The following is a 26,653-nucleotide window of genomic DNA, read 5'->3' as shown; positions in this document are numbered from 1 at the left end:
TCTGTCCTTTTTTTTTTTTTTTCTACAACTATTATTCAGCTACAGGCATAGAAGCCTCAGTATAATAGTAATACACCACCTTTGGAAGGGATGATTCTAGTTAGCCTTTTCTAAAGGAGAGGTACAGGAAGGAGCAATTTTGTCACTGTACTAGGCCTGATTTAATTGTTTCTTTCTGTCACTTTTCCTGAAATGAAGCCTTTTCATTGATTCAATTCAGTCAGTCCTTCCAGGAAAGAAATAAACTGAGGTCCCTGCCTGGATGTGGATCTGATGGGCTTTCTGTTTATGGTTATGGCTTCTCCTTCAGGAAACATTTCAAGAGGGAGTCAATACTGAAGGTGGAACAAATTTTATTAAACAGTCAACGTTTACTCTTCTTCATATAGCTTTGCTGCCAATTAAACTATTAAGAAAGATTTACTAAGCTATGGGCTGTTAGTCCTAAGAGAAACATTACACAAATTGAGAAGGTACTGGATTAAAGTACTGCAAAAGAGAGGACTCCAAGCTTGTTAGTAACACAAACGTGCAAGTAATCACAACAGAGAGTAGAAACCAAGAGGAGGGAAAAAAAGCAGAACTAAAAGTGCATCTGACTGTACCCTATGTTTATCATAAGAATGTGGCTTATAAAGCACTCTTACTGTTATCCTAGTTGCAGTTGGCAATTGCTCCTGAAAAATAATTCCTGAAGGTTTCTGTTGGGACAGCAGGACTCCCAGCTGCATGCTGCTGTGTTGGGCAGTAAAAGCAATTCCTGCTTTCTGAATTAACTTCACAATTTTTCAATTAAACCAAGCACACCTCTTGAACTCTTTCAAGGAAACCTGGTTTTACCCTTGATACAAACCCTGCCAGATCCTTGAGGGAGGATGACCATCTTGTGTGCAATTTCAGGACAAATCTTGATATTTGATAGTGTAATATCAATGTAATCAAGCAATGGCTAGTTTTAGATACAAACTTTTATTTTGACCACAGTACGTGATACTGTCATAGTGCTGTCTGTGATGGAATTGGAGTAGGGGACAGTTGAACTCAGTCCTTAATATTAGCTGATATGTTGATTCCTACTGGGGAATTTTCTTATGTAGGTATAGGATGAAAGCCTCTGACAATGTAGTGTTTGGTTTTATTGTCAGCACAGTTCAGGCAAATATAAAAAACTAAATTATTCAGCTAAGTAACCTCTGACTTATACTGAAATGTCAAGTGCCTCATACATAAAAGCAGCATCATTGCTCTTTTATGAAGGGCTTGTTTACAGGTAATTAGTAAGAAAAAAAAAAAAAAAATGAAGGAACTGGAGCAAGGAATAGCTATTTTTCCATGTCCCAATAGGATAGGGTTGAATGAATTGCATGAACACTTTTATTTTAATGCTTGTCAGTTGGTAAGTTCAAAATGCTGCACAGCATCATAAAGCCTATTAGCTAATTTTAGGCTTTCCAGAACTTGAAGAAAATGAGAATCACAGTTTTGTTAACTTCATCAACATGTTCATTTTTTTCAGCTCCATGTTCATGCATGTCTTTTAACCCGGAAACCAGAAGGCTGTCCATAGGTCTAGACAATGGTACAATCTCAGTAAGTACATCCAAAGATTTCCAGTTGAAAAGCTTCCTTTTTGAGAAGTATGTGTGTGATGATGTGATGAGAATATTTTTGCTAGTGTTTGGGAGACATACCTTTTAATGATAGTGGAACTAAATCTGTAGTGCAGAAAATGTTAGATTATTAAAACTTTTATTCCAGCTGCCACAAAGAGATTGAGTGGGGTTTACAGTATTTATTACACAAGTCAACAAAGTGTCTTAATTTGCATATCTCTTAAAAAATAACACAGAAAAACAGCTGTTGCTTTATCAAATTTAAGTGACTTGCTAATTACATGATACCAAAGTTTTCTGAAAGCAGCAATTAAGAGGAGGAAAAATGATCTTCTTAGAGGCGGAAGGTGGATTTCTGCTCCATGTCTATCTGCTTTTCCAAACTTTAGAGTTCAGATTTTGTTTTCCTCTCCCTTCAGAGGAGTTGCTTCTAATTGGCAGGGAGGTTGCTGAAAGACTTGATTCATTAACATCTGAGATAGAGATGTGTGGAAAAGAAGTAGGATATTAAATGAGTTTGTTGGATCTGTAATAGAGGGTAGCAGTTGACCTTACTAATTGGATTTTTCTTGTGGGATGATGAATGAAAAGCTGTATCACTTTGGAAGAGTGGAAGAGTCATGGGTCGGAGGTATTTTTCACCTATGCCTCATCAATAGATTCCTCTTCCAGCTGAGGATCAGTTTACCATCACTTCAGTTTTTTCTGCTGTTATCTCTGCTTTGTGGGCTTTCTAAACGAATGAGTGTTTCCAGGCTGACGGAAGGGCAGCTGTCTGCATTAAAGACAGTATGGTGTTTGGGAAAGGGGATATGACCCTTTTAGCTGTTGCCTGTAAGCTCCATCGAAGACGTGAAGGTTTTTACTTATAAAGCTATTAATGCCTAGAAGCAGAGATTTTTTGTGTGTGTGTGGCTGTAGGAGATTTTTCCTTTCTTATCTAGGAGATGGGACAGATTCCAGAGAATTTTCTGCACCTCAGAAATTCTCTGCTTCCCACTCTGAAATAGCTGAAATTTGCCTGTTCTATTAGGCACTTTTGTTTTCACCAGGCCTTTGAGGAATGTGAAGGCAACTGTAAATAAGGTATTTAAATACTCTGGCATGATGGGAGATGTGTCCTTTGCCTTGGGGGCATTTTGTTTTGAAGAGTCAGAAGATGCTTCAGAGTAAATGAGGTCAAATATTTTCCATTCTGAAGCTAAAAAAGGTAAATGAGATATGCAGGTGATAAACCTACATGTGACTTTGGATATTTATAGGTTTATATTGCCACGTCTAAGGCAGATTCTATTTGTTGCTAAGCTGGGTTTTTCTTTTCCCAGTCTTCTGGATACAAGTATATAGGAAGGGGGAAGTGCTTGTCTGTGTTGCTTGATTTAGTCCTCTATAGCTACAAGCACTTGTGTGCTAGGGGAAAATGTACTCCACAAATTTGTACAAAATGTTTTCATTGAAAATTAAATGTTTTCATCTGTAGCAAACCTAAGACTAACTGTAAAAGTTGTAAGAGAAGCCACAACTGTAATGTGCTGCAAGAAGTGGTGGAGGTAGGAATGGAAGAGCAAGGGGAGCCCCATTTTTCAAATCCCAGCAATACTAGGGTGTTGAGAACATCCCCAGTTACTTGAGCATGGGTTACAGCAACCCTCTGGAGGAAAGGATCAATTTTCTTTCCCGGGCCCAGCTATGATGATTGGTTTAGCACAGGAATACATAAGCAGGGCGCATTGACCACAAAATAACAGAACTTACTGCAGAAGGTGACCTGAGTACCCTTATTTTAATTTCCTCAAAGGGAAAGTACAGGCAGTTTGCTTGAGCAGCTTGAAGTATTTGGGAATTAGTCAGCTGCTCTGCATTAGCACTTCAGTAGTGCCCAGCACACTTTTGTCTGCTGGGTGTAGGGCCAAAAAAAAACCCCAAACAAAAAGCCATCCAACCGTACCAATAAAGCCCTGACTATTATTCTGCACTTTGGGTAGAAAGAAAGGATTCCTGGTAAAGGCCGTGAGCTGACAGTCATAAGAGTGATACATAATCTCAAGTGATTTTTTTTTTTTTACAGTGCAAGGAAGTACTTCCAGGTGTAAATGGAGATAAAAAAGTGGAACTGCTTTTTTTATTCTGTGTGAAACTTTTGTAAGCTGCGTGGCACCTTGGGAATGCATATGCTGCATTTTGAGGACAGGCAGCAACACTATTGGCACAGAAAGAAGTTCCAGCAAAGCCACGTGAGGTGAGCTTGTGTGGCCACCTCTTTTGTGAAACAAGGCATCAACTTTTGCTTCTACAGAGAGAAAGAGATTGTTTTTAACTTTTTGTCACTTCTCAGCGTGAGGGCTGCACAAACATTTGTGCAGCACAGCACACATTATCTTGAGTAAAGGTTGTCTAACATTTTACTTGAAGAGTGGTGGCACGTAATGTAAAAAAAAAACAAAAAAAAAACCCTGCTTTTTTACACTTTGCAAGCCTTTTTTTTTTGAGAAGAAATGACATCTTAGGAACTGCTTGAAATCCCTTTTGGAAGCCTGAAGACTTTATCCTGGACATAGATTCCTTGCTCAGAAGTGGGAAAAAAATACTCTAATGGCTGCAAGGCTCTTAAGATACCACAAAAGTACAGAAGAAAGATCTTCCAATTGGAATAAACAGGAGACCACTGCTGAGATGAGACTTCTCACCTCATTACATCCGTATGAAAACTCATTTCCTAGATAAAGTTAAGCATTAGGTTCTGCAGACAGTTAAGGAGAGGCGAAATGTCTTTGGATGCCCTGTTACGTTTTCTAGAAACCGTTACAAAATGGCATAAATTTCTCTATTTCTGGGGAGACTGAAATGAGGGATTTAGTTTTTAGGTAGCTGAAGATGAATTAAATTTATCTTTTTTTTTACTGACCATGCCTAAGTCTATATGAAGCTGTTACATGGTTTGAGCAGAGCCACAAGGACAGCAGGACCCCAGAATAACCCCTTCAGAATTCTTCCTTGGGGATGGTACTTACTAAGATAAATTCATCTTCCATCTTATCTGATCTTGCAGCTGTCTACAAGTTTGACCATTAACAGTATTTTGAATACCTGAGACTGAGTCATGCTCTACCTGCTGATATACAACCTTTCCCTCTGCTGTTGTAGGGAGTTTAGTATTTTTCACCTCAAGAAATGAAATGTAATTATATAATAAAGTGAAAATGCTGTCATTATTTATAGAGGTATGGGGGTTTTTTCCCAACAGATAGAGATATAGTGTCTGACAGAAGATTTAAGTGTTTTCATTCTCTTCCATTTCTGAAGGAGGTTTGTTGTTCTCTGGAAGACCTGAGAGTGCAGTCTCGCTTGTGTTAACAGGATAAAGTCAAGCCTATGAAGAGATTCGTAGTGTGTTGTCAAAATGGCATCATCTATCAAAGAGCAGACTGTAAATTCCCAGAGGTGGGAACTAGCCTGTGCATGGGTAACACATAACCAATACATAAAGATTATTAACTCAGAAATGGATTCAGTCGCTTAAGGAGAGTTCTCCATTTTGTGATACATCAGTTAGCAAATACCTGAAGCTCTATGAAGCCATGGATCTTCCTTAGTTCCTGGACAATGTCACCCAGCCCCATGGCCAAGGACTCTGAATTACTTAAACAAGATGCTGATACTATTTCTAGGATGAGGTTTTACAGAAGTCTTCTGCTCAAGAGAGGTTTGCAGTGGGTGTATGTGTTTCAGTGTGAGGGAGATGTACTACATAAAGGAATAGTTGGGAGTCTTTGAACATCAGTGGGCAGCTAGATTCTGACAGTCTTCAAGAGTTCTTTGTGCTTTGTGAAGACTTTCATGGTACCAAGTCACTGTTTAATAATAAGCTTACCTGAAACAGGCAAGACTGACCATTAACATTTTAAGTATTACAAAAAGGTAGTAAAGTAGCTCCAAAACCACCTCTGAAGGATAAAGAGTGATCTTGCCAGAAAAGTTGTTTTTAATGCCTGCAAGGAGGGTGTTCGGTTTTACCATCCTGAGTGCTCTGATGTGTCCCAACCCCTCCTGTGCAAAAGAGCTTACACAGTACTCAGAAGTCTTTCTCCATTCTGTTAACAAGCACTGACTGAGCTGTGTAGGTGACCCCAGCTTTTCCAGCTCATTAAGAAGAGCCAGAAGCTGCCTAATGAGAAGCGACTGTCAGCAGCTCTGAGAGGAGCAAAACATCTACGTAGGCAAGGATAAAAAACCAGCTTCTGCTGGTACAATGTTAAAGAGATGTAGTTGGTGTTTTTGTAGTGCAGATGACACATTGCATGTGCAATAGGGCATGAATTTCTTGAGCAAGGTGCCCTGTGCTAAAATATCTGTCTAGTGACGCAATTAATGCATTCAGCTTGAAGAGGGAGAGGGCAATTAGTGCAATGGAACTTATAAAAGAATGAGAGGGTGTGAAGGGGAGCGGGGAGACCTGCAAAAAGATTAGAAAATGCATCACAAATTATCATATGCTTTCAAAGAAGAAAATTATATGCAAGATGTCTTCAGGAAAAAAATATAAATTATATCCAGTGTTTAACTTAACTGAAATTATGTTTACCTTGTACTGTATTTGTTTTTATTTTGGGTGGAGCAGTGTACTGATAGTACAAAGCTGTGATTTATATGAAAGAATCAATACTTGGATCCACCTTACAAACCGCACATATTTGATTATTGTATTATAGAGGAGATATTCAAAAGCCTTTTTAGTCTTCCAGTGAAACTGTGGGCCTCTTTGGATCACAAAACAGAATGGCCACATCAAATTTGTTAAGAGAAAAATGCAAATAAAAGTGAGAATGCAATCCACTTTCTACATCCCACCTGAAGTCACCAGCATCTGTGTGCCACTGCAGTCGGAGACAAGGACAGCCAAATTGGTGGGAAAGGCACACACATCTTCCCATCACGTGTTGCAGCAATTAAAGCAATTTCTCTTTAGGTTACAATAGCAGAAATTTAGCATTCTACCAAAGGGTCCTGCTTCAAATAGGCTTTGTAGTAAAATATTTCATGTGGTGATACAGTATTCTTCAGGCCATAGTTAACAAAAACAAGTTCCCCTGTTAGTCGCTGGAAAGGTATAGCAGATTTCAAACTTTCTATGGTTTGTAGAGCTAAGGTGACCCTGGTATAGAAATCCAGATGACTTAATTTGTTACTGCTGTTTAAATAACACTCCCCACTGTATTCCTCAGCTGCCAGGGAAACCTACTGGGAGCTGGAGCAGATTAAGGAAAGGAAGATGAAGTAGAGCAATTTAAGAGAACGTATTTGTAACAAATTTATGACCAGAAACACAGAGAGAGCAGCATATGTAGCTGTCTCAAATCACTCTCCGTTGTTTTTCTGGAAGCTGGCATCTGTAGACGTTCTACAGATGAGTACCGTAACCTCTCCACCTTGGTGCCAAGCAGTAGATGGGATGTGTTTGAGTAATTCTGGTGCTGAAGGCCGGGCAGATTACCTGCAGTGACCCAACAGAAAATGCAGAGTGACTTCTTTTTAAATTGTGGTTTGGAAGCTGGGGAGAAACACTATCTTGTTGGGCGTTAGAATGTCTTTAGCTCTTCTGCATTAAATGTTTTGTTTAAACATAGTCTGTAGGCTTCTGAAGTCCAGTCCTCTCCAGTGCTTTTGGCAAGTGCACAAGAACATTTCACAACCATATGTTTATCAAATTCACTTCTCTTGTAATGTTTGTTTTAGTCTTCCATCCTATTTCAGGTTAAATGAGTTAGTTTTTACTTCTCGTTTAGGCAGATTAGCACAGGGAGTTTCTGTGTAGTTTGCTCTAAATTATTAAAATGTTGTGATTTTACATGCCTTCATTTTTTACTTTGTGTCTATCTGAGTATTTAACGTATGTACGTAGATACCTGACAGCTCTCTGAAAGCTAATTCATATGGTGCTGCCACAAAGCCTACCCTTTGCTTGGGTGTTTCCTCCAGAGAGATGTTGCAAGAGTTTGGTTGTGGCCATTCTGTTTCCCCACTTTCGAGTAACTCTCTTCTTCAAAACAATCTGCAGGAACACCCGGGTAGTCAGCAAGTTTAACCACCTGGGACTTTTCCAGGAGCCAAAGCTGACATGCAGACTCTTAGCTGCCATGCTCAACATTTCCCCATGCAAAAGCCATATTGGAAATTGAACAGCAGCACCAAGACAACAGAGCCCATCCGTATAGGTGTGCTCTTGCCTGGACACAGAAACATTTGGGTTTCTGTTTGCCTGAAGCACTGAGAGGCTCTTTAACAGAAACCTGAAAAGCATTCCATTCCCATCACGTGTTGTTGGTACCTACTCTGGACTGTGCAATTTGGAGGGTCTCATACGTATGTAAATGACGTTTCCTGAGTGTTCAGGTCGGGCTGTAGCTAGTGTACGCACACACATGGATACACGTGTGTACACAAATGTACATGTGGGCACACGTAGCTGTGCACACATGCAGGTTTCTGCCCAGGCAGTCCTGAGCAGCAGGTGTTTGCCTGGTCTCAGGTTCTTTATTTTGTGGCACCTCAGCTCGCAGCCAGTCATTTCTGTTGGCTTTTTTGACTTCTGTTATAATGGTTTATCTTTTATCTGTTCCATTCAGAAGCACTCATAATATTGTCTTGGGCAGCTTTAAAAAGTGAAATAATTTAGGTTTTTAGGTACTCAAAATCATTAAAAATATACATAGGGCTGTGTTTGTGAAGAAGGGAGAGCTTACCTAGGTGAAGTATTCAAATGTAAACAGTCTCAAACACTTTACATCTCTAAGCCCTGTTTCTTTTGTTTTTTTCTTTCCCTCCCTCAGGAATTCATTTTATCGGAAGATTACAACAAGATGACACTAGTGAAAAGTTACCAGGGTAAGAACCACAATCTATGTTAATTGGTTTGTACTGTCATTAATTTTTGTTAATGTTTTCCTAAGGAGTATGATTGGAAAAATTTCCCTTACAATGATAAGATTTTTTTAACTGATGTAAATGCTGGATTTATCAATAGATCTATAATGCACTTTGTTCTGAGATTACAAGATTTTTAAAAGAGCTCTTTCATGTTCTGTTTTTCCTTTTAAATGTTCCTTTGGAATATCACAGTAGACAGCAAACCGTCCATGTTTGGGGAACAGAAGTTTTAGTTTTCGGTCTTCAGTAATCCAGTGTATCTACTGAAACAACTTAGGAAACTAACTCATCTTTTAAGGCTGAAGCTTCTGGAGTTAGTCTGGTTATATTTTAGTAACTGTCAGTTCCAATAACCACAAGATTATCAGTGAATACCTCTCCTAGTAAAAGGTCAAGAAATGCCAGTCCATACCTTTTCTAATTAGAGTCTGGTGTTCACTAGTGTGATGTTTTCAGAAACCTAGCTATTTATCCTTTTCAAACCTCTAAAGGACACTGTTTTAGACAGGTATTCTTTAAAAAGTAACAAATAGATATGACAATTTATTCAATTTCTTCTTTTTTTTTTTTTTTGCTGTCAGACTGTGAGGTGGTATGATGCTATATACTCAGCACTGTGTTTCTGTACAGAAGCCTTTGACATGTTAACTTGACATTTCTCGCATACATTTTAAAATATGTTCCTACTCATATATTTTGAGTTTTATACCTTGAAAGATTGAGAAGGTAATTTAAATCTCTAAATGGAAGCTCTGGGGATCATTTTGTGACATTTAAATTTTAAGGTATGAAGAGAATCTTGATTTTCGCAGAGCGTGGCTACCATGCTCTGCTCATGCTACATGTGAGTGTTTCATAAATGTCTGGTGTGCCGCAAAATTTTTTCTTAGCTTGTAAAAACTGAAGAAAAATATACAATGATGATAATATATATATATGTGTGTGAATCTTAAATAAGATTGCTGCTGTCTGACTGTACAGGTGTTAAGTATCCAAATTTGTGATTGCTCTGCAGTCACCAAAGTTTAGTGCACCTAAGTTTCATATTTAAATGTTGTGGCACTAAAGAGGGTGAGCTGAGGTCTTTTCTGTATATGCAGAACAACATATGCATGAGAACACCTTTCTTGACAAGTTCTTCAGGGAAAATGCTGAAAATTTTGGAAGAGGGGAATGGATTTCTTGGCAGTATTTCAGAAAAGCCAGCTGGCTCTGACAGCCCACTGAAGGTTTGGGGAAAAACACTCATAAAATTAAAGAAGTAAAGAAAAGAAGGAAAATGAAAGCTGTTCTTGTGGCTTTCTGCAATGTGCCAGATGTGTTGCAAGTATCAGAGGAGGCCTTTGGATAGGAAGATGTCATGGAGAACCTTCATGGGTTGTCCTAGGAGGAAACCCAAGAGCTCAGATTCCCCAAATATTGGAGAGCAAAGGATTCTATTGAGTGTCCACTAACATCAGTGGAGAGGTGGTGCAGCTGACCACACCCCTAACCAGAGTCACCTTCTTTCTAGCCTACCTCTCTCACCATGGGAAAGTTTTTCATCAGATCATAGGGTGGTTTGGGTTGAAAGGGGCCATAAAGATCAGTAAGTTCCAATCCCCCTGCCGTGGGCAGGGACACCTTCCACTAGACCAGATTTTCAAAGCCCTCTCCAACTGGCCTTGAACACTTCCAGAAATGGGGCATCCACAGCTTCTCTGGACAGCCTGTGCCAGAGAAGCTGTGTCTCACTGCAGATAACTGCACAATTGCAGTCAACAGTTTACAGACAGCATGAGGCAGGAAAAAGAAAAAAAAACAAAGAGATTCCCTGCTGTTTTCAGGGCACCAATGACCTGGGACTGCCCGCTGCTCCACGGCAGAGTGCCTCCCAGCACCCCCCTCCAAAAAGACATGCTCCTGGATTCTCCACTCTTCACATCAGGTTGCTGAAGGAGTGTAGCCCCCCCTCTGCATGGTCCCTGGCCTTGGCTGGACCTGTGCTGGAGGTCTGGAGTGCTGGGGATACACTGCAAAAGTGAGCTGCTCTGTGAGCTGCTGTCAGTCACAGGCTCCTGTAGTTCCATCGGTCCACACAGTGTTACGCGCTGTCATGCTCCTCTTGCTACATTTGCCTCCAACTGGAGCCCCTGACCTGGGCTTACCAGTGGCCTCACCGGGTCCAAAGTCCAGCTGGGAGGCAGCATGAAGGAAAGAGCCACATTTTCAATATGCTGTCTGGGAGAATATGCAGGGAAGGGCATTGTTGTCCCTTGGGTAGGTATATCAAGATCCAACAGAGACAGACCTTCCTCACGTGGTCTAGTAGAACTCCCTCCACAATCCTGTCCCTGCAGTGCACCTTCCTCATGTGGCCGTACTGAGTTTCGGGGTTGGCATAAGCATCTTGGTAAAACCCTGGGCAAGGAAAAATTAAAATTAAAAACGACCAGGTGGTTTTGTTGGGTATAGTGGCCTTGTAGTGGTTCATTTGTTAAAAGCTTTACTTTTAAAAAGTTTTGCTTAAAGTTTTCAAGTAAGACCTTTACATTCTTCAGAAGTATTTTAGGGGGGGAGTAAATAATTTTATTTAGCCTACTAAGTGGCTTTAGCTGAGTCATGCTGGCTGGTTTTGTGTTTGCTAGCTTTATAAATGGTCAGCAGTGCTCTTGCCCAGTGAATGTTGGGCTGTTGATCATCTTCCACAACAAGGTATTTTTATAAATAGCTGATGCTGCTGTAGTGATTAAAGAACATTTATTGTGTCTTGAAAGGTCAAATGATCTTCTGGGGATAGAGAATGACAGCACGTGGGTAGGCTGTGCTTAGGTCTTGGTAGGGATGTGCAGCTAGGTCTCGTGGCTGATGGAGCCTGGTCTTGGCAGTATACATGGCTGGACGTGCTCTGTGGAGGTTTTGCTGCAACACTGTGTCTGGTGTTGAGAAATACTATTTCTTGAAAGGGATCTGAACGCAGAGATGGGGGATGTGACACAGGATTAGTCAGGACTTCAGGGTGGGTCTTGTGGCATTGGCCTCCTGCAGGTGCTGACTCATTCCCTTGCACAAGGGGGAGTAGTGCAAGCTTTTGATCGGTGCCATTTGGGCTGCTCTGAGAAATTCATTTTTTTCATTGTGTCTGTCTCTCATATCATCATCTCCTCTTCTTCAGTCACAGCACCAGCTGAGGTGTAGACAACCTCTCCTCTCTCTGAGCACCTCCTCCCACATTCCTGCAAGAAACCTTTCCCTCCCCTCAGCAGCCTTGGCTTCCAGCCCCCTCCAGCCCCTCACAGGCTGGTCCTTATGGCTGTTGCTGCTTCCTATTCTTTATGGCCTTCTCTACCCTGCTTCTTGCAACTGGAGCATCTTGCCATGCTCCCTCTGGATGAGATAACATCTCCTGGTTTAGTATTTAGTTTTATTTATTATTTATTTGTTTATTTGGCACACACTTTTTCTGCCTAGCCAGGTTTGTAGACCTGCCTGTGCCCCGTGCTTTGTGCAGCCTGCGTGTTTCAAGGGTGTCCCCCTGACCCTCTGCTTTCAGGCCAGCTCATGTCATGCCCTTACTCCTGCATTCCCCTAAGCACAGCCTCTTCACTTGTGCTTTAGCTTTTTTTCCTTCCTGGCAATTTCCGCCTCTGCTTTGGTGTTTGCTGGTACTTTTTGCTGTTGTAACAGCTCAGAACAGCTTCTTTCCCAGCACTGTGTGGCTGTGCACTGGCCATGTTTCTCAGACTTCTGCCTTTATGCACAGCACTGACCCTCCGTTTCCTTTGTTGACATCTTGCTGTGCACCTCCTGGTTGCTGCTTTTTACCTCTGAGCACAGTCCATCCTCTCTCCAGCCTGCCCTTTGCATAGTGCTCGCTGCTGCTTTCTCATAGAGGGGAGCAGCCACCCTGCCCTGTCCTGCCCTCCAGCTGCACATGGACCTGTGCTCTTCTCCTCTCTGCTGCTTCTCTCCCTTCTGTACAGCATGATCTTTCCCCACAAATGGCACTCTTTTCTTCCTGGCTTACACATATCTGCTCTTGCCCAGTGCCTGTTGAGAGTTTTCCTGTGCTGTGACCACATTCACACTCCATCCCCCCATCCTGCTGTTGTTACAAATGAGCAGCTTTGGAATTGTTTGCTCCACATTTCCTCTGCATACAAATGGTGATCAAATCTTCAAAAGATGAAGGACTAGCTTTTTGTTTGCTGCTTCAAGACACTGAACCTGTGTTAATCCTAAGGCCCAGACTCCTTCCTTGCCCTTCTACCAGCTTCCAATCTTTTGATATTTTGCTTCTTTAAGCCTCACATGAGTCAAAGTCCCTCTTAACGACAAGTGACTTTCTATTTGTATGTCTTCTCTTTACTGCTTTACTTAGATGATCTACACCCTGCACTTTCATTTGTTTCAGATATATCTGCCATCAGCATGTGTGTGGTGGCACCAGCTGATATGTACACAACAGAGTGCTGAATTGAAAGCTCTTTTTGGGGAGGGAGGATAAGCAAAGGTGTCATGTACACCCCATCCACCTTTTGGCAAGTACCATTTTTTAATGTCTACTCCTTACTTGCCAGAACGAGCTGCCTCAACACCCACAGCAGTACTCCTACCAAAAATTATAAGCCCCATCTTTTAGAAGTTTTAGGAGGTAGAAGGAGATTTAGGAGTCTTGGGTGGTGCCAGCTATCCTCACAACCAATTCAAATCATAAGAAGCTGTCACTAGCAGTAGCATTTGCCGCACGCTGAGAAAAGATTCCTGGACAGGCCTTGAGCAGTCTGATCACAGCCAGCTTTGCACATCCCTTGGAAATGCATGGGTACACACCCATATGTATGGCATTGATGGTTCACAAATCCTGGAACATGTTTGTGAGCCCATGAAGTGCTTGTGGTAGTAGTGGTGTCCCTCTCTAAGTGTAGCACTCCACTGGCTGGTGCAGGTGTTCTCAGAGAGACCAACAGATGGGTAAAGATAAGCATGAGCCACCCAGGGGGCCACTGAATTTCTTCCCAGAGAAAGCAAGGGTGGAGAGGTGATGGCATCTATTTGAAAGAGTTCAAATGACTTCTGGATAGTCTCCATCCTTTCATCCTGTTATCTGGAATGTGAAAGTGTGTGGAAATGACAGTCAAAATCTGAGCTCTTCTAATAGTCAAGGGTGAAACCACCTGGGCACAGTTCAAGCCTGGTACTTCGGTTTAGCTGCCAATCACCATTATGGCAAGTTGTGTCAATACATCTATTGACTTTTCTGCTCAAGGAATCTCAGTCTGAAAAAGCAGCATAGATCAGGACTAGTGTTGGCTCTTGGAAGCCTCCTCCTCTTTCCTACGGGTAGTTCCCTCTTGAGGAGTTTGAATACATCTCTCATATATGCTGTGTATTTGTAAAGGGCAGACAGCAATCTTCCCGTACTGTTCTGAGATTCTCTGCTTTTCAGAAGGATGCTTGGGGCTGGTCTAAACATATCCAGTCTTTTTTTGTGTCAGCTTTTACACAAACAAATACAAGCAGGCTGTTTTGTGCAGCACATGTTGCTGCATAGTAGAACAGTAATGAACCAGTAGGGCTGTAGATTGAGGAGTGTGGCATTCACCATTAAGTTAGAGCTGAGAATAGTTCTGTATGTCTTTCCAGCCACTTGTTTTATTAGAATATCAGCTCAATCAGCACTTCATGACCAAGCCCACTGGTCACTCATACAAAAAACAAGCACGGATTCCCTTGTTCTAATGAAAACATTTTGATGGCTTTATTTTTGTAGCATTAGAAATTTATTCCTTCAGCTGTTTTAATCATCTACCACAGCTGTGATATTTTCTTTTATTTAAATTTTATGCCAGTAACCTTTTAATGCTGAAACTTTCCTTTGGTGCAGCATTGTGCCTGTGCTGTGGTTCATCGTTCTGCTGGGGCACCACAGCCCAGATCCACCAAAACTTCACAGCAAGAGGAGCAGCAGTGTAGGCGTTTTCACTGCTGTCAAAAAATTATCTCAAAGGAGATTTAACTAGTACCCCAAGTCCATTCCACTGTGGCAGCTTTGTTAGTGATGATACAGTGATGGAGGGAAGACTTGTGCTGCTGTAGAAGATAAATGACTGCAAAAGGCATGGAAGGAATTAAGTCTTGCTCCCACTCTTTGTCATGCAAACATTGAACATGCAGAGCAGGGACCTTAGAGGCTTCCATGGAAGCTGATGTCAACAGGATTATTGAACACCAGCTGCTTCTGTAGGGAAGTGTGAGTGGAGGAGTTGGGTGCAGTTGGTGTTTGCAATGGTTGTCTGCCTCCCTGTTCTCTGCAATGTGGTTATATGTCTGTCTGCTTAACTTCCAGCTCATCAAAGCAGGGTCATCATGATTCTGTTTGTCCTGGAGATGGAGTGGGTGTTGAGCACTGGACAAGACAAACACTTCACGTGGCACTGTTCCGAGAGTGGCCAGCGGCTGGGCGGGTACCGCACCAGCGCAGGCGCCTGCGGCCTGCAGTATCCTTTGCTGAGCTCTCAGTTCTATTTCTGCTCTTTGGCACTCAAACAGACCTTTCAGTTTATTTGTCTAGCTGTCCTCCAAATTCTGTGCCCTGTATGGATTCAGTGCTTTGTGAGAGAAACTTATTTAAAGCCAATTTAAAAAACTGTCAGTTCTCCTTGCTTTGTCTCCTTAATGCGTTGTGGCATATTTAGGGCTAAGCATTTTTGAGCACCACAATGGGCTATCTGCAACCTATTGTGGTCTGCTATTGTAATAAATATGGATAGGGCCTTCATTTAAACATGCAGTGAATGCTTTCTTCAGAGAATTAATGCTAGCAAAAGTAGGTTGGTGATCAGGTCAGAGTGCCTGTGTGTACGCACGGTAAAAATTAAATTACTTTAATATAAAATAATGAGCACTTGTCCTTCACTCTGGAACTGCTCTCTGTGTATTGGGAATTTGGGTTAACTAAAGAGTGAGTGACTCAAGAAATGGCACTCAGGTGGCTTATTCATGTGGAGCTGCCCCAGATGCCTGACAATAAAAGAAATATTAATTCAGCTTTATGGCAAATGAAAAGGGAAATGGAAAAGTATGAGCTCTTAGGCTGAAAACAGAGGTTAGCATAACCAGACTTTTTAATGCCCCAGAGTATATGTGGTATAGATAATGTGTGTTTTGCTAGTTCATGAGAAGCAATACTGACATAAAATTATTGTTTCAAGATGGACTGGCTTTATATTATCTGGTAATTTAGCCAGTCTAAACAGCAGAAAGACTGAACTTACTTTTTAATTAATTGATAAATATTTTTGAAAGCATGATGTAAGGGTTTGACCTGTGTTCCCTAAATCTCTCTAGAAAACAGCCAATTTTGAGTGATTAAAACTTTTGGAGGACAATTTAACTTGTGTCATCTGATTATCATGGTGGAGAGCAATGGAAGCAGTGGAAGGGAGAATCACTGGCAAATACTGCAAAACTATTTGGCATAACTGGGAACAGGTTTGGGGTTTTTTGTTCTGCAGTGTCCTGTGTGCTTAAAATCAGTACTCCTTTGTATTTTGTATAATTTTGGGAAGGGAGAGAGTGGATACCATCCAACTCTAGCACTTAGGTTACAAATCCTGAGGAGACAACTCTTATGTTCATGGTGAAGGGCTACTTCAATGGTGTTTCATAACAAAACCATGAATTGTGTCCTGGAATAGTCTTGTTTTTTCTCACCCAGGAATACTGTGCTATTAGTACGAACAGGTAGGAGCATTATTAGGATGAACACGTGCCTTAAAAGTACTCTGAATACCTCCTTGAGACTGGAGCACTATTCACAAGATTGCAGTATACTCATGTCAAGAATTAGCCAGTCATGAAAGGAATGCAAAGCTTCTGTAAATAATACATTTTCCTCAGCATCTTCTATCCTTCAGATTTGATGTGGAAACCCGGCATGTGTTTGTCGGTGACCATTCTGGGCAAGTGACCATCCTCAAACTAGAGCAAGAGTCCTGCAGCCTTGTTACCACATTTAAGGGACACACAGGTAAGGCCTCAGGAGGAGACCCAGGAAGGTGCCAGGAGGATCTTCATCAGTGCTCAGCACCACGATGGTTTGACTGTCCTGTGATACACTAGGATGGCTTGTGTCAGTGCTTAGCATGGGAGGGACACAGCTCTTAAACTGTCCCAGCAGTTCAGGGAAGCTGTATTGGTAAAAAAAAGAGTGATCAGAGCTCTGAGTAGAACACGTCTGTGGCAGAAAATGCCACAATCAATAGCTGCTAATTAAAGCAGAGTGAGACTTGAACAAGTTGTGGTAGTTCTGGAAAGAAGAAAGGATGCTGCTAAAGGCAAGATCTGTATTGGATCAGCTTTATCCCCGGTGGAATAGGTACAGCTTAGAGGCACTTACTGCTTGTTTCACTGCTGGGTCTTGTGCCCCATCACCCTTTGAAAAGAGCAACCCAGGATATGATCCTACCATCTAACAGAAGAAATACTGTCATTTCTCAGCATTTTTTCTTCATATGCCACCTCTCTAACTAAGTGCTAATAGCTCAAGATAGCACAAAGTAGTTTGTCCTTGTGCTAGGATACTGAGAAAATGCCTATAGCATTCCATTCGCTTCTTTTTTAATCTTCTGAAAAATATGGAGATGGAAAGTCGTGTAGCTCCCGCTGTGACCATTCTTCTTTCACACTTTACTGCTCAGTGGATTCACCCATGCCAGCAGCAGCAAAGCCCTGTGCCCACAGAAGAGCAGGATCAGGTTTCAGTTGTTTTTCTAGGCTGTTTTTCCCACTGAAGGCACGTAGTTGCATCGTCTTTGCCAAAGACATCCGCATTTAATCACTCCATATTTTTGTTGTGTCTTTATATTTAGCTACCTTCCAGTCTTCCACTTTCTGTAATAAAATGACTATTGTGTGTGCTCCTGTTGCAGGTGGTGTCACTGCTCTCTGCTGGGACCCAATACAGCGAGTTTTATTCTCAGGCAGTTCTGATCATTCCATTATAATGTGGGATATTGGAGGAAGAAAAGGCACAGCCATCGAGCTGCAAGGACATAAGTATGTTCAAAGCACTTCCTCCTGCTTTTATAGGAGAAAAGCTAAATGCAGAAGCCACATCTGGAAACAAACAGCCCAAAGGTTACAGTCTTCACAAGCCTCAGTCTTGTATGTGTGACTCCCTGTGGTCCGTACACAACAGGAATAATTTGCTTATAGTAAGTTTTCCAGTGTTGGACCCACAGGTTTTTTTAAGAGTCTGCAGAGAGTGGTGAAGGAAAGCACAACATCTGTAGTCCTGAATGTGCTATGCCAGAGCCTATGCCTTTGTTGGAAAGAGGAGACTCCTCAAATGAGAACAGCTGCAGGGAAATTCTCGAATTTTAGGTGTCAAGGTCTTTCCTTCCCCTAGAGGGAGCATCGGGCTTGGACAATTAATCCCTTTTTCCTCCCTGCTCTTTCACCTTCAGCCTGAATTCTAAGTGATGCGCTTTAACCTTTAACCGTAGCAGCCTTCACATCTCCTCAGTGCAAAGAGGCGTCATCTTTGCAAGTACATTTGCATAGCCATAGAAGTCTCTGAAGACAGGTAGGCCCGTGCTGGGCATTGATTACTTATCAGAATAGCTCTAGGGGCAGTGACTCCTGACCTTTTAACACTGGCAATGCAAAAAGTTGGCTTCAGAGAACTGGGACTGCATTTATGTGGGGCTTGCATGCCAGGCTCAGGTCTGGAGAGACAAAATCCCGTGGTGATTTTGAGCTAACAGTTTCTTACATATTCATGCATTTCTTTTGAGTGATGCTGCACTCTGCTGAGTGATTGGGATGCCTCTGGGATTTCAGAGCACTGCAGAGCTCTAGCTGAAATTCCCAGATCACCCTCATACCCTACCAGTGGTGCTTGCTAATGCATCACCACTTGATTTATTGCTGTGGAAATTAGTTCTAATATGAAGTTAGCCTGTGGACCTTAATCTCTGTGATGACTGTCAGCTGGAACTGTACAACACAGCATCCTATGAATCCTGATGGTGTTGGCAGGCAGGCACTGTGAAGGGTGGCAGTGTTGTCCCAAACTCTCCTGTGAATGCATTGCCCTCTTCGGGTTCAGCCATAGGCACAAATAAATGTGTTGGCAGGCAAAAGTCCTTTTGGCAGACGAGACCAGTGGTGGTAAGCAAAAGAAACCAAACGTTGTGGATGATTTCCAGTCACAGTATCCTCAGTTCCTGTGTCTTCACAACCTTGTTATTTTCCATAACAGTGTTGTAAAGTCTTTTTTTCCCAGGTTATAAATAGCCTGAGGTGAGGCCTGAATTTTTTTCTTTTATGAATGATTGATCCCATCTTTGGGGTTTTAAGCTGAATTGTTCTTCCCATTATGTTTTTTTATTAAAAGAAGAAACAAAAAGCACCTAATTTTTCCACCTTACCGTGAGAAGGCTTAGGAACAATTTAGTGATTTTTGGAACTCCTTATGCTTGTTAGTGTCAAAAGAAAATCTTCAGTGGTTTCTCAGTGATTCATTTCGAGATGTTGCAGAGGTTTACAAAACAAAGTTGTTACTGACATTCTGACAAGGAGTTATCCCACCAGGCCTTTGTTTATGCATCCAGATGTGCCTTCAGAAGCTGCAGCCCTCTTGAGGCTTCCCAGTGCAGCTGGGACCTCTTACGCCAGGAGCAGCAAAAACAGTTATCAGAACAGGTCTTTGCTTTTGTGGATGCTGCCCAGATGAGCAACACTCTCATTCTGGTCCCAGTCTGACAGCAAAGACTGATTTGCATCTGATGGATGCAATGAGCGGTGGAGGGAAACATATGGGCAAACAAATGGTTTGTACTGCTTTATTGATATTCTGTGCTCACTTGTGCAGTAGCCATAGGTGGTTGATTGCTAACTGTCTTGTTTCTTTTTCAGTGATAAAGTTCAGTCTCTCTCCTATGCTCACCACACTCGGCAGCTCATCTCCTGTGGTGCAGATGGGGGAATCGTCGTCTGGAACATGGATGTTGAGAGGCAGGAGGTAGATGCTTAGTTCTCGTCAGTTTGGTCTGAAGCAGTCCTGGGAAGAAGGGGCCTTTCTAAAATGTGCAGCTTTCAACCTAAACAAGATAATTCCAAGCTGTAAAAATGTTTCTGGACACGTTCCAGTTGCTATACAGCAATTATGCCATGCCTTTGATAATATGGTACAGGGGAAATTGCCTGGCAGAAAATTTGTATTAAATAGGCTGCTAAATGGCTCTTGCTCATTACATTACTGCTCTGAAAGATATTCTGTAAGGAGGGTATTGAGATGCTCTGCTGTGTTTTTCAGCACATCATGAGAAATTTCAGTTTAGATGTAAATGGATGGACTGATTGATTATTTCTGGTTTTATAAAAGTAAAACAAGAAGGCTCTTGGTCATCTCTGGAAAAATGCAACCCAGCATTTTTTTTCCTTGATAAGCAGTCATTTAACTAAGGCTTTCATCTCACCTGCTACTTGGTCTTGCTTCCTTCTATGTGGTGTAACCACATAGAAGTGGGGTAAATTATGGCTTTGCAGATCCAGACAGTGAGATTTCACCCACACATTCCTAATTGCTTTTGTGCTTCATGGCCAACAAATGTGAGCAGATACAGAAACGCTCCCCAGGTCTTTGGCGCTGTGGGAACAGCCCCCACTCGACAATTTCTGAGTCCTGACTCAGAGAGGGGGGAGTGAGCTCTGTGCTGGCTGAGTCAGGCACCAGCCCTGCTCAGGAGCTTGGCAAATCCTGGTGCCATGAGTCACAGCAAACCTGTGCCCTCTTCCTGCAGGGGTAGGTCAGAGGAAGGCTTTTGGCAGCATGGGCTTTCACCAGCTTTGCTGTGGTTCTCAAGAGTTGTGGCCTGCATGGATTGAGTGTATCTCCCTTGAGGAAGGAGAAACACTAAGTGGAAAACTTGATTTAAAAAAAAAACCTACTGAAGTAGGCATAGGCAATAACTGAGCTCCCTTTTTAGTATTCCAGTTGACTCTCTTTAATTGCTAATCCAGGGGCCAAGTATGTCATCAGCTTCTAATTGAAATGAAGGCAGAGCAGTTTTCTCCTTACCAACAGATGTTTCCTTTTTGCTGCAACTTGAACATCCAGTAATGAAAACCTTTATTTATTTGCTGCCTTCAAAAGGCTACAGTAAGGGTTAAGATTGGCTTGTCACCAAATAGGCAGGAATACTGTGAGAAGGCTGGTTTAAAAAATAGAGGAGAAATATTATTAGCAAAATAAAGGCCAAGCAGCAGGTGCTAACGTTGCACAGCTTTCCCAGACTATAGCTATGTGGGCTTGTTCTTGTTATCAGCAGCACAACAGGGTGTTCTTGGTGCTAAACTGCCCCCAAAACATGAATCTTTGAGATTTTAATATCAATCCTTGGGTTTGGGACTAGATCACTTTCTTTTGGATTTTGGCATTTGTATCTTTGCCCTCATTTAAGGATTTTTCTCCATGTAATACATGCTCAGTACTCATTTGGTTGCTATCAGACTTTCCCACATTAATGATATTGTGTTAGAGTCACTTAAACCATTTTAGCCCTTCTTTATTTTCAACTCAGTTTTTAAAAAGCTGTAAGATGATGTTTGAAAGATGCTCTAACCTGTATTTCTGTTTGACTACAAAGTGGTTACTTGTCACAAACAAAATGTTCTCTTCATATTTAGTGTTCAAATGCCCAAGAGATGGAAGTTATACGCAGAGATGTAAATCTGTAGGTATTAAAAAGAAAGAAAAGGATTTTCCCCAGCAGAATGAACTGCCTTCAGAATAACTGGCAGAAGAATATGAAATGGGAGATTATTGCTGGGGGTCAAAGCTATCCTGGGAGCTGAGGGTCTCCATCCGCCCTTAACTTACCTTTGCCTGTCCTTTCTATTGTTTTTAGCTCCTAATCTTGGCTGTGTTTCTTGCCATTTTAATTTGCAACATGTGAGAAACCAGTGGCTCTGACAAGACAACCCCAGTTTGCTAACAGCACTTCCTCACAAAGTATTAAACAATATTTAGTGTTTATTTAACCTCATGGGTTGATGAGGGAGAAGAGCTTGGGTTTGGTTTGGGTGAATCACATCTTTCTCATCCCTGTGTGTGATTTGTAGCACAGGCACCTCTGACAGCAGGAACTCCTCTTAGGGTGTGAAAGAAAGAAAGAATACGAAAAACCCCAACCACATCAGCATTTCCCATAACTTCCCTTTCCCTTCAGATGAGTTGCTTGCCTGTTGGAAATACTAATTGGCCCCAGCTCCCACAAGAGGGAATAGCAGATGGTAAATGCTGTCCAGACAGGACAGAACAAAATAGTTTTGTATGTTTAATTCCAGAATTGGATTGTTTCTTTGGTCTTATTATCAAACTCTTCTTCCTGATTTGGGTGAGAACTGTTCCTCATATGTCCTTCAAAGCTAAGCCAGAAAAGACATCCCAGGGAATAAATATCATCTTATCATCATCAACAGTCAAAATGGCATCTTGTGTAAATGGAGATATTAAATCAAGCTTAGCTGGCCATATTGCCACACCACAACACATCTCTTTTGTCCTGCCTCTAGGCTCCATTGGAATTTTTTTCTGCTTGTTGCTCACTTCCACTTCGTGTTTATGTATGTGTGTGTGTTGCAGACTCCGGAGTGGCTGGATAGTGATTCCTGTCAAAAATGTGACCAGCCATTCTTCTGGAACTTCAAGCAAATGTGGGACAGTAAGAAAATAGGCCTCAGGCAGGTTTGTATGTGCCCTTTGGTGTGTTAACATGGTGCCATTAGGCTTTTGTCTCATAATGGATTCTGGTAACCTTTTCCCCCCTAAAGCTCTGAGAATTTGCACTTTGTTTTTCCACTAAATGCTCAGGGGTGGGACACAGGGTTCCCTCTGTGGCTTGATTTTGTGGTTGAAAGGAGCACAATGGTTTTTTTTCCAATCAATCCCAATAGCAAATGCATCTAATATGCCTTGGGCTAAGTAGATTTGGGGCCTTCCATGACTTTAGCCACCTGGGACTTTGCTCATTGTTAGTCAAATAAGTTACAGACTGAGTTTTGGAGATTGTGCTGGAACCAAAGCTGTTTTCAATGTGGATAAACATCTGTAACTGCTCAGGCTGTATTGGGAGAAAACATGCTGTGCTTTCCTGCCTAGCAGCAGATTGCAGACTTTTACTAAAGGGGTGTAGAAGTGCTGCGTGTCCTCATGGAATTTGAGAAATGAGGTGTCTGGGGCAGAGCTGAGCTGCGTCGTGACTCGCTGGAGTGAGGTGGTAGAGCCAGTGGATGTGAGCAGGGCCCTGGTCTGGGTTTTTGGCCTGAGATGTCCTTCTGCACGTTGTCTCCTGCAGCATCACTGCCGGAAGTGCGGGAAAGCCGTGTGCGGGAAATGCAGCTCCAAGCGCTCCTCCATCCCGCTGATGGGCTTCGAGTTCGAAGTGAGGGTCTGCGACAGCTGCCACGAGTCCATAACGGATGAGGAGTAAGTGTGGGCACTGAGCTGCTGCCTTGCACTGCAGCGGGGGAAATCTGCATCTGGAAGGGTCTGGGTGGGTGCAAGGCTCCAGGAGGGGCAGCCTGGCACGGTGGTCCCTGGGCTTTCTCAGCAGGATAAGGAGGAGATCAGGCCAGGAGGGATGGAGAGCCCCCCACCCCTGTTCGTTTCATGCCAGAAAGGTGTCAGAGTGCAGTTTACAGAGTGGCGGCTTACAGCAGCAGTCAAATACTTTTTTCCTCAAGAGAGAACATTTTGGGGGGAAATGCTGCAGTTACAGTTCTTGCTGATTTTTGGATTTCTTTCTTCAGGCGGGCACCTACAGCTACTTTCCATGACAGTAAGCACAACATTGTTCACGTACACTTCGATGCCACCAGGGGATGGCTGCTGACCTCGGGGACAGACAAGGTTATTAAGGTAGGAGCAAGGAATGTGCTCTAGCTCCTGTACTTCGTTTCCCTTCCCTCTCCTGTGTGGCTGCAGGATATCATACCTGTCTTCTTTGACCCAGAAACTTCTCATTGGGATTGGGATTAGGATTAGGATTTCAGCCCAATAAAGACCAAGGAGGTCTTGGTCTAAGAAGTTATTGCCTGAAAGGGCTGGGACAAGTGTTCACTGTAGCTTTCCCTTGAGGAAGACCAACTGGTTTTTAACATGCCAAATCACAGGATAGCTAGATAAAGAAATGGCTAAAATAATGACTAAGTTATAACAGCTTGAGAAATTTAAAAAAGCAAAACCCTCACAATGTGTTGTAACTGTTCGGATCATTGAAGTTAGTAATGTAGTGGGAGTTTTTTTGGTTTTAAGGCCAGCTGTCAACCTGGCTCATACAGGTGAAAGCTGGTGACATACCAAATGTCATTTCATCAGCCTCCACTGACATAAGTGCTGGAGAACTAAAACTTCTTCACACTTGCTGCATCCATGTCTAACCATGTAACCCCTCTTAATTAAAGAAAAATGGAGTAAATTATTTAAAGATTCTATTTTTACTGTACTTTATTGTCTTTTACCATTATTGATTATGTTGTTTTATTTTATTGTATTTAACAGTTGTGGGATATGACACCAGTAGTGTCTTGATGTTACATCAGGGGAACTTGAAAGGTGATATTTACAGAAGAAACGGATTTCCTAACCCTAATTGTACTGCAGAAGATAGATAACACTGGGCACATACGGCAGATGAGAAAGGAACTAATGTGTTTACAACAACTTTATGTCCTCTGCTTGATCCAAGCTGAACATTTGCACGAAGACTCTTTCCACTTCTTCTCAAAATATACAAGAAGGTATTTTTTTAACTAACGGTTTGTACGATCTGACTTTGGTTGTCTCGAGTTTGTTTGGAAAAATCTGAGTGCAGTGCAATTTTTAGTTTTTATATTTCACTATGTCAAGATACTTGCTGCTTTGTACAGAGGGTTCTTAGGTTGTGTCTTCCTCTGTGAGTTTTTGGTGTCAGCAGACTGTGTAAGGCAATTGGCTCTCCCTGCAGCCAGTACCTGTTGCTTTGGGATGTTTCTGCTGGCCGTGCTCTCTCCAGGGGAGGAAATCCAGGCACGGTCTCTGGGTGCATCACGGAGGAGCTGATGGACTATTGCAATTTCTAAAAGGGCTTTACCATCTACTTGTCCTAGTGGGCACCATCCAGAGAGGATTCATTGGTCTGTATAATCTTCCTGCCTCTTCCTTTGCTACACAAGTCACAGATCCAGGGGTCAGGTTATTCAGCAACTGATTTCTACAGAAAACTAAAATAGTTTTCCAGCTCAGAGCATTACAAGGAGCATACAGACTTGTTTGAGTTTGATGATGCTGACAGTCTGATTCAAATGAAATTATTGGCAACAGGAACTTTTGGGAGCGTGTGCATGGAGGGGGGCAGATCTAAAACTGGTCTAGATCTGAAGAGTCTGGTTTATCTCTACCTCTACCTCTACCTTGCACAGCAGCATTTCAGCATTTATACATGTCTGTGTTGTTGAAGATGAATTTTGTTTTTCCTGTTTTCCATGTGGTTAGTCATATTTATTTTTAAAACACTGATGGTTTTTATTAATTTCCTCTATAGACCCAAAAGTGATATTGCTGAATGATGCCCGTTGTCCTGTTGTCATACTTTACAGTTTGTCTTAAAAATAAACAGTATTTAAAAACCTGGATTGACCAAAATTACCTTTTTAGAATGGCATTGTAAAGGTGAATAAACTAAAAAAGCCCTTTTTTCCAAAGAGACCTTCTCTGAAGAGCCAACTCTCCATTCCATTAATCCATGTTACTTTTTAGCGTGGTATTACTCATGCATTTCAAGGGAACTGGTGTAGAGAACAGAACTGCAAATCAGACCAAAGGCTTCCCTGCATCTCCTGTTTCAGGCCTTGTGGTTGTAGCTGCTGTGACACAGCACATTGGTGGTGCTCAGTCTTGCCCTGTTGTGGACTTACCTTCTTCACTCTGTGGTGGGGAGGCCATGACATTTGCCACTACAGAGCACATTTCAACCTGGAAAAGCTTTGTGTTCTCTCTTGAGAGAGAATATCGAAAGAAAATAATGTTTCTCCTCTGTCTGCACAGCAGCCATTCACTTTTGAGGAAAAAAAAAAAATGGTTAACTTGATCCGTGGCATTAATTCTGGTCCAGTGAGCTGCTGCAGTAAAGGGTGAGTGGACTCTGTTTGTAGGTCGCAGGACTGCTGAGTATTTTCAGGAAAAATTCTCTTTTTAAAAGTCCTGTAACCTGTGATGAAGCATTTTGTAGTCATGTTCTCTGAAATAACACCACCTTGGGTTTCCTGGTCATACAGCCTGTTGCTGGTTCCCCTCTAGACAGCATTTTTAAAGCATATTTTCAAACATAATTCACACAGTACTATTATTTTTCCAGCTTGACAGTTGTTTTCTCAGTCCTCCCACTTTCTCTCCAGGAAACTAGATGCTTGTTTCCTCTTGGAATGCTTTTCATTACACCTTGTGCCTGTTTTCTGATGACTGAAGTGTTCTTGGCTGTCAAAGCTATGGAAGATGAGCAAGTGGCCTGCCATATTTCCTTCCAGCTGGAGAATATGTACAAAGCTTTGCTGGACTGTGGTGTTCCATGTTCCTTTGGACTCAGACCTTGTTCTGTGCAGGGAGGGCATCTCACAGTGACAGAGACACGGGTGCACCGAAGTGAATTTAAATTGCTGTTTAGTGCTTGGTTCCTGAGGGGACAGCAGTGGCACCAGGTCTGGGACTCCAGCATGAATTGTGATCATACTGATGGAGTGGTGGAGTCAGCAAGCTGAGGATCTGCCCCTGGATCAACCCCTACTCCTGAACATTTAATGTGCAAACAAAGGTGAAGAACTGATTCCAAAGGACACCACATTTGAGAATGACTTGTTTGGACTGTACTGCAGTAAACTCGTGGCCACTCTCCCCTTGTCTTCCAAGAAGTCATGGTTTCAATGTTGCTTATGTGCGGATGTGGGGTATGCAAAACCCTTTTTTTCCGGGCTCTTCTTTCTGACTGAATTACCTACAGGGTTATCTGGATTTAAGTTAAATATCTCCTCGTATTGCATTCTCAGGACAAACTGCTCTGGGCTTAGAAAAATTACATAAGCTGCAAGTGAAG

The 26,653-nt window shown here is 42.2% G+C and overlaps 1 protein-coding gene across 4 annotated transcripts in view; it reads left to right on the top strand.

Annotated features, from left to right (window-relative positions):
* The window catches only part of WDFY2 (WD repeat and FYVE domain containing 2), a 77,845-nt gene extending 52,648 nt beyond the window's left edge, over positions 1-25,197 (top strand). For all 4 annotated transcript variants that reach the window (XM_058424013.1, XM_040089306.2, XM_040089296.2 and 1 more), the window contains exons 3-12: positions 1,517-1,590; positions 8,441-8,495; positions 14,866-15,016; positions 16,436-16,548; positions 17,450-17,576; positions 19,440-19,545; positions 22,171-22,272; positions 22,883-23,013; positions 23,337-23,445; positions 24,088-25,197. In XM_058424013.1, coding sequence (XP_058279996.1) covers positions 1,517-1,590; positions 8,441-8,495; positions 14,866-15,016; positions 16,436-16,548; positions 17,450-17,576; positions 19,440-19,545; positions 22,171-22,272; positions 22,883-23,013; positions 23,337-23,445; positions 24,088-24,117 — 998 coding nt within the window. In that variant the 3' untranslated portion in view covers positions 24,118-25,197. The remainder of the gene's footprint in view (positions 1-1,516; positions 1,591-8,440; positions 8,496-14,865; positions 15,017-16,435; positions 16,549-17,449; positions 17,577-19,439; positions 19,546-22,170; positions 22,273-22,882; positions 23,014-23,336; positions 23,446-24,087) is intronic.
* The last annotated feature ends 1,456 nt before the right edge of the window (positions 25,198-26,653 follow it).

Source organism: Hirundo rustica, chromosome 2 (assembly GCF_015227805.2).
Source record: "Hirundo rustica isolate bHirRus1 chromosome 2, bHirRus1.pri.v3, whole genome shotgun sequence".
Classification (NCBI taxonomy): domain Eukaryota; kingdom Metazoa; phylum Chordata; class Aves; order Passeriformes; family Hirundinidae; genus Hirundo; species Hirundo rustica.
This window is presented reverse-complemented; position numbering and strand designations above follow the sequence as displayed.